Source organism: Onychostoma macrolepis, chromosome 25 (assembly GCF_012432095.1).
Source record: "Onychostoma macrolepis isolate SWU-2019 chromosome 25, ASM1243209v1, whole genome shotgun sequence".
Classification (NCBI taxonomy): Eukaryota; Metazoa; Chordata; class Actinopteri; order Cypriniformes; family Cyprinidae; genus Onychostoma; species Onychostoma macrolepis.
Window position 1 is genome coordinate 17941598 of NC_081179.1, and position 13781 is coordinate 17955378.

General features: G+C 38.5%; 2 protein-coding genes and 1 long non-coding RNA gene across 3 annotated transcripts in view; 2 read left to right on the forward strand and 1 right to left on the reverse strand.

Moving 5' to 3' along the window:
• lamb1a (laminin, beta 1a) overlaps positions 1–3573 on the forward strand; it is a 37363-nt gene extending 33790 nt beyond the window's left edge. The window contains exons 29-33 of the mRNA XM_058766417.1: positions 57–264; positions 1379–1520; positions 1646–1822; positions 1910–2069; positions 2186–3573. Of these exons, the coding sequence (XP_058622400.1) occupies positions 57–264; positions 1379–1520; positions 1646–1822; positions 1910–2069; positions 2186–2325 (827 nt within the window). The 3' untranslated portion in view covers positions 2326–3573. The remainder of the gene's footprint in view (positions 1–56; positions 265–1378; positions 1521–1645; positions 1823–1909; positions 2070–2185) is intronic.
• On the reverse strand, positions 2810–7674 carry LOC131533940 (uncharacterized). The gene is made up of 2 exons (XR_009269253.1): positions 7283–7674; positions 2810–6791 (listed from the first exon to the last, which is right to left on the reverse strand). It is a non-coding gene; the product is annotated as an uncharacterized LOC131533940 (long non-coding RNA).
• A 1869-nt stretch (positions 7675–9543) lies between these two features.
• islr2 (immunoglobulin superfamily containing leucine-rich repeat 2) lies at positions 9544–13653 on the forward strand. Its single transcript, XM_058767750.1, has 2 exons — positions 9544–9790; positions 10369–13653. The coding sequence occupies exon 2, from the start codon at positions 10378–10380 to the stop codon at positions 12511–12513; it is 2136 nt and encodes a 711-aa protein (XP_058623733.1). The 5' UTR covers positions 9544–9790; positions 10369–10377; the 3' UTR covers positions 12514–13653.
• Positions 13654–13781: the final 128 nt, after the last annotated feature.

Below are 13781 nucleotides of genomic sequence, written 5' to 3' on the forward strand. Positions count from 1 at the left end.
GTTGCTTGGATGATCAGATCCTTGATTTTTAACCACTACTCTATCTGGTTCTACAGAAGATGGAGCGGACCTGGAAAGCATCGAGGCTGTGGCCAATGAAGTTCTGCAGATGCAGATGCCCACCACTCCAGCCCAGCTGCAGAACCTGACCGCAGAGATCAGGGAGCGTGTGAGCAGCTTGACAGAAGTCGAGGACATCCTCAACCAGAGTGCCACTGACATACTGAGAGCAGAAAGCCTGCTGGAACAAGCCCGCAAGGCCAGGTCTGAGATCTATTCAATCATTTACATCAATCCTAGACAACAGTTTGATACAGCAGGCACTTGCCACGATTTTTGCAACCTCATTACCAAATGTGATTATTATTTCCATCAAATAAACATCAAAATTTGTATTTTGCATGCTAGGTAAAATTTTCTTTTCATTTTCTGCAATAGTCTATTTGATAGTTCTTGCAAAACTACACTAAAGCAGTGGTTCTCAACTTTTTTGACTCAAAGTCCACCGTTGTCCAACATAATATTCAAGCCTCCCCTCCCCCATATTATATGTAAGATATTTTCAGTATTTCTACTGTAATTATAACAAAACTGCAAGTTTTTAAACTTTTCCATTAACGGAAACTGGGAGTATTGACACGCTAATTAACCATAATAGTAAAAAAAAAAAAAAAACAGTAGTTATAGAACAGGAAATTAGAAAAATAATTTTGGATTATATTATGATTTTATTTATTTATTCATTATTTATTTTATATTTGATATAGTTTAATACATCAGTGATAAAATTTTGCTGATTGGCAAAAAAGGCCCATTATTACCTAATTTGATGATACCAAGTTTAAAACTTTTCATCATGTACCTTTTTTTCTTTTCTTTCAAATTATTTGGATGTATCAGCCTTCATGTATTTATAAAATAAGTCAAATTAATGTCAAATTCAGTTAAATGTTAAAAATCAAGATCAGGCATGAAATAGTCTTCTGAATCATTCATACATGTGAAAAATTGAACAAAGCGATAGGAATCATGTCTTTATAGCAGTTTTTCTGGTGATTAAGGCATAATACAAGACTTCTTCATTTTACAAATAGTTGTCAAATGCAAAAAAAATTTGTAGGAAAATGTGACGTAAAGCAAAACTATTTTTGGAACGAGCACCCCAAAATTAGCAAGAAACAAGCATTGGATTTAATTTTGATGCAGGGCGGTGTAATTTTGTGTTTTGAATTCTCTTAAGTCATCCTGTTGCCCTCTAGTGGGCCCCTGGTTGAGAACCACTGCACTAAAGTGTACCATATGTGTGGAATGTGGTAGCATTGCCACCTACTGGTCAGTTCATTGAACAACATGTTTGTATATTCTCTGGTTTTCACAGGAAGGAGGCGACAGATGTGAAAGGCACAGCTGAGATGGTGAAGGAGGCCTTGCAGCAGGCTGAGCGCGCCCAGAGTTCAGTAACTGAGGCACTGAAACAGGCCAGTGCTGACATCAAGGGAACGCAAGACTTGCTGGTCTCGGTAAGTTTACATTACCACTCATTTGTTCCAATGGAACAATTTTAGGCTTGTTTTGTTCATTATCAATATGGTGCAATTTGGAATTGATATTTGAAGCCACTTTATGTCACTCTTTTGTGCATAAGGTGGAGTCTGAGACGTCCGACTCAGAGCTAAAACTGAGTAACGCCACCCGAAGGCTCCTGAAGTTGGAAAGCGATGTAGCTCTGCTCAAAGAAAAGGCTCTCAACACCTCCACCAGTACCAAAAGCACAGAGAAAGAGGCTGATAGCATCAACACACTGGCTGAGCAGCTCAAAAAGGTGCATGAATTACCTGGACATGATACGTCATCTTTGGTATTAAGTTTTGTAGTTTGTAACCTCCTGTGCTGTGGACTGTTTATGCAGGATCTGGATTCAGAGCTGAAGGACAAATACAGTAGTGTTGAGGAGCTGATCACACAGAAGGCTGAAGGAGTGGCAGAGGCCAAGAAAAGAGCAGAGAAACTCCAACAGGAAGCCAAAAATCTGCTGTTACAGGCCAGCGACAAACTTCAGCTTCTGAAAAGTACGTCAATACTGCATCTCCTGTGAAGAAAATATTACTGCATCAGCTTTAGAAAAGAACTATCACACAACAGGTGAACTATCACTTACAATGAGCTACATGTCTGTGTTTTTCAGATCTTGAGAAGAGCTATGATGAAAATCAGAAGCTGCTGGAGGACAAGGCCAATGAACTGGTGGATCTGGAGAAGGCTGTGAAAGAACTGCTTCTGGATATCAGTCACAAAGTCACCGTCTACAGCACCTGTCTGTTTTAACGCTACTACTGACTGCTTTAGGAAAATATATTAAATTACCGTCTATGTCAAATCCCTGAGAAGGTTTTGTGAGTTTTATGATCACTGTATGGAAGGGTGTTACACACTTTTATGAACACAAGAATGTAATTTGGATTTTAAAACATAGCAGACCAAAGAGTGAATGTAAGATATGCCCAACATAACTATGAGACTGCAATTACATTGACCTCATTGTTTCAATTTTAGATTCAAAAGTCAAAACAAAAAGTAAAATAATATAAATGTGATTTTTTTAAAAACTTTTTTGGTTACTGATATCTGATGCCAACTCTGGAATACCATAAATTCAATCAGAATAAACTCAAGCTAGTAATACAGTGTGAATTTGTCTCATGTTAACAAAATACAATCTGAGGAAATCAATCTTCTTATGAAACCTTAAAAGATGGAAAAAAACAGTGGAGACTTGTGTATTGTGGAAGAATCACACTTTATTCAAAAATATGTTTGCATTGTTTATTTTATTGCTGTAATATGATACTGGATATGTCGCTGCGGTGGATCGGGATCACGGCTGTAGACCGGAGCTGGAGCTGTACTGAGACGATGAGGCTCTTAGGCTGATGATACACGGGGCAACTTTGGGCAATGTTGCTGCCAACGGGCAACCAGGTGAGACACAGGGCCCACGACCGATCTAAAGTATCCAGATAGAAATTTGTTACCCATTCTCAATGGGAAAGTGCCCAAACATTGCTCAAAAAAAAGTTGCACGGCAAAATTGCTCAAAATGTTGACTTGTGTATCATCAGCCTTAGGCTGCGGCTCTGACATTGTTGCTCATTGTGGTCATTAAAATAACCAGATCATAAGAGTCATTTGCTTGTGAATTGGACACTAGTCATGCTGTATATGTTACTACGTTATAGTAATGTTATTTTTCAACATTACGTTAGTTACAGTGGAGAAAAAATTTATTTGATTCCCTGCTGATTTTGTACGTTTGCCCACTGCCAAAGAAATGATCAGTCTATAATTTTAATGGTAGGTTTATTTTAACAGCAAGCGACAGAATAACAACAACAACAACAAAAAAAATCCAGAAAAACGCATTTCAAAAAAGTTATAAATTGATTTGCATTTTAATGAGTCAAATAAGTATTTGACCCCTTCGCAAAACATGACTTGTTTGCCTGACGAAGGTCTTTGACCGAAACGTTGCCACTATTAAATTTATTAAATTTTAATAAAGGGAGATTAACAGTGTGCAGATCTTTTTTCTATTATTTGATGTTACTGTATATTGCAATAAGTATTGGCGGTTATAAACAGGCCTTAACGGAGGCACCTCAAAGAAGCAGAAAGTGATAGAAACTCAAGGCAGTATTACAGTGCCTTAAACCCCCAGTGAACAAGCCAAAGGCGACAGTGGCAAGGCAAAACTCCCTACAAAATTAAATGCAGGGAGAAACCTTGGGAGGAACCCAGACTCAGCAGGGGGACCCATCCTCCTCTGGCCGGCGCATTTAAAATACTGCCTGTTCAATTTATAACATTTATTACTAGATGATAATTAACAAAATAACCTCCCAATTCTAAAATGGCTATTGAGGCCAACTTGTACTCTACAACTCCTGCCTTTAGTCTACAACTCTTACCTGTACTTTACAACCCTAGCTTGTATTCTACAGGACTTAACTTTAGTCTACAACTCTTACCTTTAGTCTACAACCCTTACCTGTACTTTACAAACCTTACCTGTATTCTACAGCACTTATCTGTACTCTACAACTCTTACCTGTATTTCACAGGACTTACCTTTAGTCTAGAAGTCTTTACTTTAGTCTATAACTCTTACTTGTATTTCACAGGACTTACCTGTACTCTACAACTTTTACTTGTATTTCACAGGACTTACTTGTACTCTACAACTCTTAACTGTACTCTACAACCCTTAACTGTACTCTGCAACCCCCCTAGCAACTGCCCTGAATGCACCTGTATGTTGGCCATGGCATTGAGATGGTCCTGTGGTGGTTTGTGGTCTGATTTGTTTGCCCCGAACTGAGGGCTGCTTGGGCTTTACTTGTGCACTGAGGGGCACCTGTGGCCGCGGCGCTGAGGGGTCCTGGACTGACGCCGAAGCGCTGAGGGGTGCCTGTACTGCGGCCGCGGCGCTGAGGGATGTCTGGACTGTGGCGCTGAGGGGGCCCTGCGCTGTGGCTCTTGTACTGTGTTTTCTAGCATTGGCTCAAGGACAGGTAACTTTGACATGGACTCAGGAACACACTACATTGCCAGCAGACATACAACTACAACCACATCAACTTACTACACTGATTTTACAAAGCTGAGGCAAAGTTTGACTATTACGCCTGGTTATGTTGGGAATAAAAGGATATTTTAACATTAACAGTAAAATGTAGAAATTATGTGCATTATGCAACATTACGTGCATTTATAGTCATTTCTCCTCACCTGGGAAACGGCATATGCTTCCGTAGGGCTGGACAATAATACAATATCAATATGTATCGCGATATATATTTTTTCAATAACGGTGATATGATTTTTAAACACATTTCCGATATTTCGATATACATTACTAGTGTGTAATACATTGATTTATTTGTGGCTTTTGACTTCGTTGAATAAACAAAATCAAAACGAGGCGCGGGTGATTTATATGAATTTTCCTATCTCTGAAGGGAACCGACTGTCTTCAGAATAGTTTTGATGGCATTTTCATTTTATCTGATAAAGTAGTGTTCATGAGCGGAGCTGCTTCGATTACAGCCATTACTGGGGAAACCGCTGTTTTCGACATAATAATAAATGTTTTTTTGAGCAGCAAATTAGAATATTAGAATGATTTCTGAAGGATCATGTGACTGGAGTAATGATGCTAAAAATTCAGCTTTGAAATCACAGGAATAACTTGCATTTTAAAATATTTTCAAATAGAAAACAGTTATTTTAAATGGTAAAAATATTTCAAAATGTTACAGTTTTTGCTGTATTTTTGATCAAATAAATGCAGGCTTGGTGAGCAGAAGAGAATTCTTTAAAAAAATAAAATCTTACTGTTCAAAAACCTTTGACTGGTAATGTGTGTTAGCCTATAGTTTGAAGTTAAAGATATTAATATTAATAAGGTGAGTCTGAGATGTTTATTTGACAGTGATTTCACATTTCTTGTTTGTATGAAGGCTAAATACAAATAAAAGGTGAACATTAATTTATTTGTGCTGTTCCCCCCCCCATTTTTCATAAGTTTGTAGGTACAGACATCTGTCGTGGGCATTCTTGGCAGTTTTTATGAGGCTTTTTTTTAATAGTGTTCATATCGATATTGGAATTATATCGTATCGACCGAAATTAAGAAATATTTCGTTATATAAATTTTGGCCATATCGTCCAGCCCTAGCTTCCAGTTAGTAAAAAAGTTAGTGTGCTGTTTGAGAGGATACGACCCTTTTAAAATCCGGAGAGCAGAAACTTAGTACGTACTATAAGTGCACAGTGAACATCATTAGGGACACAACAAGAGACTTCAGGGGCAGTAGCCACAACATGTGCTGCTTCATGACCATTAGAAAATGATGTTCTGTAAAGTATAAATAAGTAGGTTGTCCATGTACTTTTCATTTAGAATACTCTGAATACAAACATACTACTAATTTCACATATTAGAGGCTGGAAATGAAAGGGACCTCAGGCACTGAGCCCGTGACAGCGACCTCAGGGAGCTTTGGTCATGACAGGGGAGACCTCAAGCAGCATTGGCCGTCACAGAGACCTCAGGAAGCGTTGGCTAACACAGTGACCTCAGAAAGTGACAGCCACCACATGTATCTCAGAAGCCGTGGACAAGTCAGGTACCACAAGGACAAACCTCAAGCCTCTAATATGAATAATGGCCTTGCATTGAGAAATTTATAGGTTAGTGCTTGTCAAATTTGTCCTGCGAACCTCACAACTGCACATTATGTGTCTCTGTTATCAGACAAACTCAGTTCAGATCTTACAATGTCTACAAATAAGCTGATGAGATGAATTAGGTGTGTATGTTGAGAGAGACAAACAAAATGTGTAGTGTTGGGGGCTCCAGGACAGGTTTGGGAAGCACTGATGTAGGTAAAAATGGTGGTCCGGCATCCTTTGAGGTTAAACTTAAATGGCTATTGAGGCCACCTACCTGTACAATTACATATACAACACTTACATATACTGTACAACACATACCTGTACTATATTACTCTTACCTGTGGTCTACAACTCTTACTTATAGTATTTTTCCATCCTTCAGTGCAGTGTTTTTCAATCCTGGTCCGACTGAAATCCACCGCTGTAGTGAAATACTTTTCTCCCACTGCACTTACCTGCTCTCTGATGAGAGTAATTGCTCAACGCAGCCCTTAGCAATCACTTAAACACTTTTCAGCAGCAAATCTCTGACTTTGCAGAAACATTTCTGGAGAATCCTACAGCAAAACAATTAAAACGTGCAACTTGGTAAATAAATACATTGAATATATTAAAAAATGTTTTTGGAAGTTTGCTTTTATGCTGCAATTTCGATCTATTTTTCTCTAAGGACCCAAAAGACACTGTTGTGTTTACTGTGTAATGTTAATGGAAAGACGCTGAAAGAAGCAACCTTGTGTCTGTACCATCATACTGCAAATGTATTTTAATCACAACTCATATTACATTTCAATTGATTCAGCAACGAAAAGTTTTGGATGGAGGTTAAGTGATCTTCGAAATGTTTATTAAAAAGCACAAATAGCAATAGTTAATGGTCTAGCTTTGCCTCGGTTGTCATGGAAACAAATATACATAACAATAACAAACGTGATTTGGCTCTAATTCAGTTAATAAGGAAACACCATTAATGATTACTGATATGCAAATGAAATCAATAACGCAATATGAAAACATTAGATAAGTGATGAGTTTATCAGGGACTCACCAGCAGAGCAGATGTGATACAGATGTGAGACTGAAGCAGCACAAGTTTAACCGACGATTCAGTTCAAACATCCACTGTGACGTCATAAGCGGCTCATGGAACGTTCAGGCTGCACGTTCTACTCGATTCACTCATTCAACAGCGAGAAATACCAACAAACACATAAAACACTTCCGGTTCCCCCGAAGTATAAAAGACCCGTTACAAAACTGATATAATTAGGCCTATCCTTGTGTTCTAGAAGTTCTGTAAATGTCTTTGTCACTCCTGTAACTTCAGTGAGAATAAAGAACATATTTATGTGTATTAACCCACATTAAAAAATACTATAGTAATTTATAGTAAATACTAGCCTATATTGTTTTTGAACCATACTATAGTAAAGTACTTGAAGTAATTTGTTGTGGTAATGTAACAACTATAGTAATATAAACAAATTACTTTACCCAATACTGTACTAAGTTTTCTACAACTATAGGGTATATATACAATACACTACAGTTTACTGTGGTAAAAACTAAAGTATACAGTATTTATTACAGTTTAAACTACAGTATGCTGTAGCATTCATTAACAAAGTGTTGTAAATACTATAACATATACAGTATAATACACTTTACTATAGTATGGTTCAAAAACACTATAGTATTTAGTACTATAAATTACTATAGTATTCATGTGGGAATGTTGCATGTTTTCTATTTGATGAATTTATTATATTGGTGAATTTAAAATTGAAAGTTAATGATTTAGACTGTTTTTCACTTGCTGTGGGAGAATCAGAAATGGTCTTTTTTCATGATTCTATACGTAAAAACTTTTCTGATAGGAATATATTTTAATAAAACGTATTTTGAAGCTACATCCACAAGTCAGCACAGCATATAGAGTTACTGAGTGTATATTTAATACATTTTTGCTGTAGGCTGATTTTAAAAGAGTTAATGTGAGATACAAATGTCAAGATGTTATGTTGTTTTGGTAAATAGTACTAAATAAATAAATAAATGTATTAGTAGCATCATCCTACTATGCTACTACTTCCAAATGGGAAAATGCATTGAACACTGCATTTCTATTGTAGAACAGAGTTGCAGAGTTATGAAAAACTATTTTTTAGTTAACACCGAACTAACTAATTAAAGTCGAACAAAATCTTGATGTAAAAACTTATAGCCTACCATTTAATACAGAGCAATTTGTGGAGCAGAGAACAGAAAGGGAAAGGGAAAGTTCTTGGTTTAAGTACAGCATACTATTGGTTACTATAAAGACTGTCCTTTAATTTCCAACAATGCATTATATTGTTTTTTTTTTTTTTTTCTGAAATAAGGTAAAGTATTCAACCCGTGTTAAAAAAAATCTACTAAAATGAATAACAACCGCAAAAATGACACAAGTATATAAGACCACTAGATGGCAGCATATAAAAAGGTTTCGTGGGTCACCACCGCAAACCACAACAAAATAAAAGGCGATGAACAGACATAAACAAGGTCTGTGTCCTTAAAAGTCAAGTGTATTCACATTTTCATTGTATTTAGTTTCGTAAGAGCGAGGCTCCTTCCAGACATGTCAACAAATTAAGCAATTTTCACTGTAAAGTCAATTACAAGCAGAAAATTCAGCTGTTGCTGAGCTCCATCATGTTGCCATTGTTAATGCAGCCCAGTTCACTTGTTTATTTATTTTTTTAATGCCCACTGGTTTGCTCATAGCGGCAAATTTCACTTTAGGGACATCTGTAATGACATAGACAAAATAGCCCATGCTCCACATTAAAAATAACAATAGCCTACCAAATAATAATACAATTTATACGGTTTTCTGCTCCTTTTTAACAGATGGTCACTACACAAGAATAGCTGGACTTCCTTTTAGTCATTCTCTTCTGTTTTCATTCTATAAAAGCAGAAATAAATTCAGAATTTTATGACCAATTTTTCTTTGTTGCTAGTACATACAGTATAGCCTATTTTATGATGGACAACTTTTCATCTAAAAATAGCTACTAACCTGTAAAATTTATACAGAAAATTCGTAGTTGTTACATGGAAAAAGTAGCCTATCATGCGGATATCGGTAATACTCACATCGAAAAGACAAACAAGGGCATAGGTCATGTGATATAAATTATCAACAGTATTTGAATTATGAATAACCTTCATCTGGACGGCAAAGTCCCTATGGCTTTAATGCGGAATTGAAGGGAGAGGCTGCGCGTTCACAATCCCTCCCCTTCCACTGTGGAGGCGGGAGCGCGCAGTGGATTCCGTCCAAACTCAAGCGCGAGGAGAAAACAGCCTCTGGACTGCTCAGCTTCACACTGACACTAAAATGCATCCTCTGCCTTCTGCTAACCAAAACAGCAGAGATTTCCAGCGGGATATAAAATGCTGCATCATGTTTTGGGATAAATTGACATCTGAGCATTAAATATTGTTATTACATTTCATCAAGTGTCGTGTTGACTGAAATCCGCGCGAGTGTTAGGAATATCACTTACAGGTAAGGCATTATTAAGTTAAGTTAAACCTTTTAAGCGTACACATTTTCAGAAATTAAGTAGAATCATGAGCAAATAAGCTGTAAAAGCGCATTTCTTCTTGAAACTTTCAGCGAACGATTAGGTTAGGAAACAGTCACTACAAATCTCGAGAAGTTTAAGACAATTACAAAACAAACGCGTTTTTATTAAAAAGTGAATAGCGTTTTCAGAACGCTGGACAGCGACATGATCCAAGCGTTCCGTTCTCGAGCCGTTCGGCAACACAGCAGGACGCTCGGGGATGTCCGATGTCTTTTTTGTTTCCTCTCATTGATCTCAATTAGTCGACAACAACTTGAAAAAAAGAGACAAGAAATAATACAAAAGCATTTGCATTTGGTAACTTTATAAAAAGCATTTGACGTTCATGCACATTTATTTTGAAATCACCCTCATAATGTGCAAAGCTGTCAGTTTGCGTTATCACTTTATATGACTTTTTTTTTTTTTTTCTCATATGGCTCTTGCATTTGTTCTTTGTGCATGGAAAATATAGAAATCATTTGTACTAATCTGCACCTTCATGCGTGCTTGGCAGGTGCTGAAAATGGCAACCAAATATCTGATGCTTATTGCCTTGGGGACTGCAGTGATTGGCAGTGCGCACAGTTGCCCTGAGCAGTGCAAGTGCTCCGATAAATCAAACCACCAGTTTACAGATTGTGCCTACAAAGAACTTCTGGAAGTACCCGTGGGCTTGCCATCCAGTGTGACCACCCTGAGTCTTTCAGCGAACAAGATTAAAGTGTTGAAATCCAAAAACTTTATAAATGTGACGCAGGTGACCTCTCTTTGGTTGGCTCACAATGAAATCGTCACCATTGAGAGGGGCACCTTTGCTCCATTGATTCAGCTGAAAAATTTGGATATTAGCTACAACAAAATCGTGCATTTTCCATGGGAAGACTTGACCAATCTCACTGCCCTGCAGTTGTTGAAGATGAACAATAATGAGATGGTCAGTATCCCCAAGGATACTTTCGCCAACCTGAAGGAACTGCGTTCGGTCCGTATTAACAATAACAAGTTTACCACCATCGTGCAAGGAACGTTTGATGCTTTGGTTGCCATGTCTCACCTTCAAATCTTTCACAACCCCTTCACCTGCTCCTGCAAACTTGAGTGGCTCAGGGACTGGATCAACACATCCTCAATCTCCATCCCTGAGCAAAACAACATTGTCTGCGATGCTCCTTACCACCTCAAAGGTACACAGGTCACTAGCATGCCCAAACTGGACTGCAAGGCCCCATCAGTGTACATCACATATCAGCCGAACATCGAAAAAACTGAACTCTATGAGGGATATATGGTCATGCTTTACTGTGAAACAAAAGGAACCCCTAAACCTGAGGCCACATGGGAGATATACGCTGGAAACCAGCTAATTACATTCCCTTTGCCAGCCATTGTTGATAAAATTGAGATTCCGATTAACGGACCACCTACGAATGCCAGGTTCCTTGTGTTTCAAAACGGTACCTTGATCATCCCTCGCATTAGCAAGAAAGAAGATGGAAACTACACATGCTCTGCCGTCAACGACATGGGGAAAGCCGAGCGCTCGGTGAGAATTGTTGTGGCAGGCACCAAAAAGCACACCATCAATCCCATGCTGGACCCAAAAGCATCCAGCCATTTACCAGAAGACAAACTTGGTTCAAAAGGCTCCAAAAACAGCGTTATTAGCATGTGGCCCAAATCTGAGAGGACAAAGAGCCTTCCAACCGGAACATCTCTCATTACGGTGGATAAAGAGCAAGAGGCAGAAGGGACCGATACTTTGCCATTTGTCGGCAAATGCGGAATAAATGATGGCACGCAGTATATCTCCAACCATGCTTTCAACCTCAGCTTGGACGAACTCAAACAGTACACGTTTGATTTCGGAGTTATTGCTTTGGAAGTTTCAGAAACTGAGGCCAAAGTTCAGCTGAACCCTTTCCAGATGGCAAACGCGAAGTCAAACATTCACCTCAGCCAACAACAAGACCTCCAAACTGTGAATAAAGAGCCTTTTAGTCTTTTCCAGACGTCCACCAAAAAGTCACCCCTGGACATTTTGTACCTTTGCGTCAGTACTGGCAATGGACATTCAGTGGTGAAGTGGTCCAAGATAGAGGAGGGCCTCAACACCTATCGCTTCCAGGGCCTCAAGCCAGGCACTAATTACACGCTGTGCCTCACCTATGGGGGCCAGGACTGTCAAGTCCAAGTGGTCTTCACAACTAGAAAGAAAATCCCATCTTTGCTAATTATAGTGGTTGTTAGCATTTTTTTGCTAGCTTTGGCAACCGTTCCCCTGCTGGGCGCCACCTGCTGCCATTTGCTCTACAAGTATCAAGGCAAGACCTACAAGTTGATCATGAAGACGCAAAACCCAGATCAGATGGAAAAGCAAATAGCGACGGACTTCGACCCCAGGGCGTCTTTTGTGGGATCCGAGAAGAACTTCAACCCGAGTGAGCTGGAAGAGGGAGAATGCGATGCTGATGGCGAGGAGGGAGACGGAGAAGGTGAGGACATCGACGGCAGCGTGGTGACTGAGTCCATTCCCGAATCACAATCCAAAACGCAGGAGGAGTTTGAGGTTGGATCCGAGTACAGCGATCGGTTGCCGCTCGGGGCTGAGGCGGTAAACATATCTGCGGAGATCAACGGTAATTACAAGCAACCCCGTTGAGATGTTTGTTGTTCGTTTGCTCTGAAACACAATACAAACCAGGTGAACACGGACTGTCAACTCACGTAATACAGACACGCGCTAAAAAAAAAAAAAAAAAAACTAAAAAAACCGCGCGCTCATTTTTACCTCAGTAAGTTAGTGCATACGATGAGTGTTCATTATTACACATAGGCTTTTTGAGATTTATCGAGTGGACTGGACTTAAATGGACAAATATATCTTCAAAAAACCTCATAAAACAATTCACCTTCTGTAAGTCTTGTCACTTTAGCATAATCGTAAATGTACATCGTCTCAAGTGGCATCCATTTTAAGTCATCGAAGCACAAGCGTTATTGTATAGTGGACATCGAGCGCTTCTGAGGGGGAAAAAAGACACAAAAAATCACCGTTACTCTTTTCACAGCATGTGTGTGTCTGGAAAACCAGCCAGATCACCTTGAAAAAAAAAAAAAGTTTGTTAAGTGTAATGTGGGATCCCAAAATGTGTGATGTTGAATCTCTTTGCGAACGGGTGCTTTAAAAATATCTCTCGCCTTTATGAACTGACTGAACTTGTCCTTTCTTCTCTTTGAGATAGCCTACTTGTTCGTGGCATGTCACACAAAAGTATTTTCTAGTGTGTTTTATTAGGATACTATAGACTGTATATTAAATGTCGATTTGTGATGTAAGCCAAGTAACCTGAGAAGATGTTCTCTTTTTTATATAGCCTAAATATTAATGGTCCGTTTTTACCATCAGTCAAAACGACATCGAGTGTCCTGTAAATTGACGCATAGTGGCTTGTTTCATGTCCAACTGTCCAATGATGTTGTAAAAATACTCAAACCTTTTAAAGATTTTGATATGATTTTATGTACGTGACCTTAATAAAATATTGAACGAACAAATGTATCGGACATTGTTTGCAAACGCAGAAAGTGTTTGTATAAATGCAGACAAGCTCTCCAGCACAAACCACACAGTTCAATAAAATTATTAATAATTTGAAGTCTGTTCGCTGGACATTGAACGCTGGCGAGGGAACGTCCTGCGAAACGCCGCCCGAAAGGAGCTCAGGTACAAACACTGGAACATCTACATGCTTTTGCTTTCATTTTAATTGGCAAAACTAACAAAGACCCGTGTAATGTATGATTCATTTTTTTTTTCTTTTCTTTTTCTGAAACGAATATTTCAAAACAAATATAAATAGTCTGAATAAGGATATTTATTGAACATTTAAATTCACGAAATTATTTGCTTTTACATTTAGAATAAAA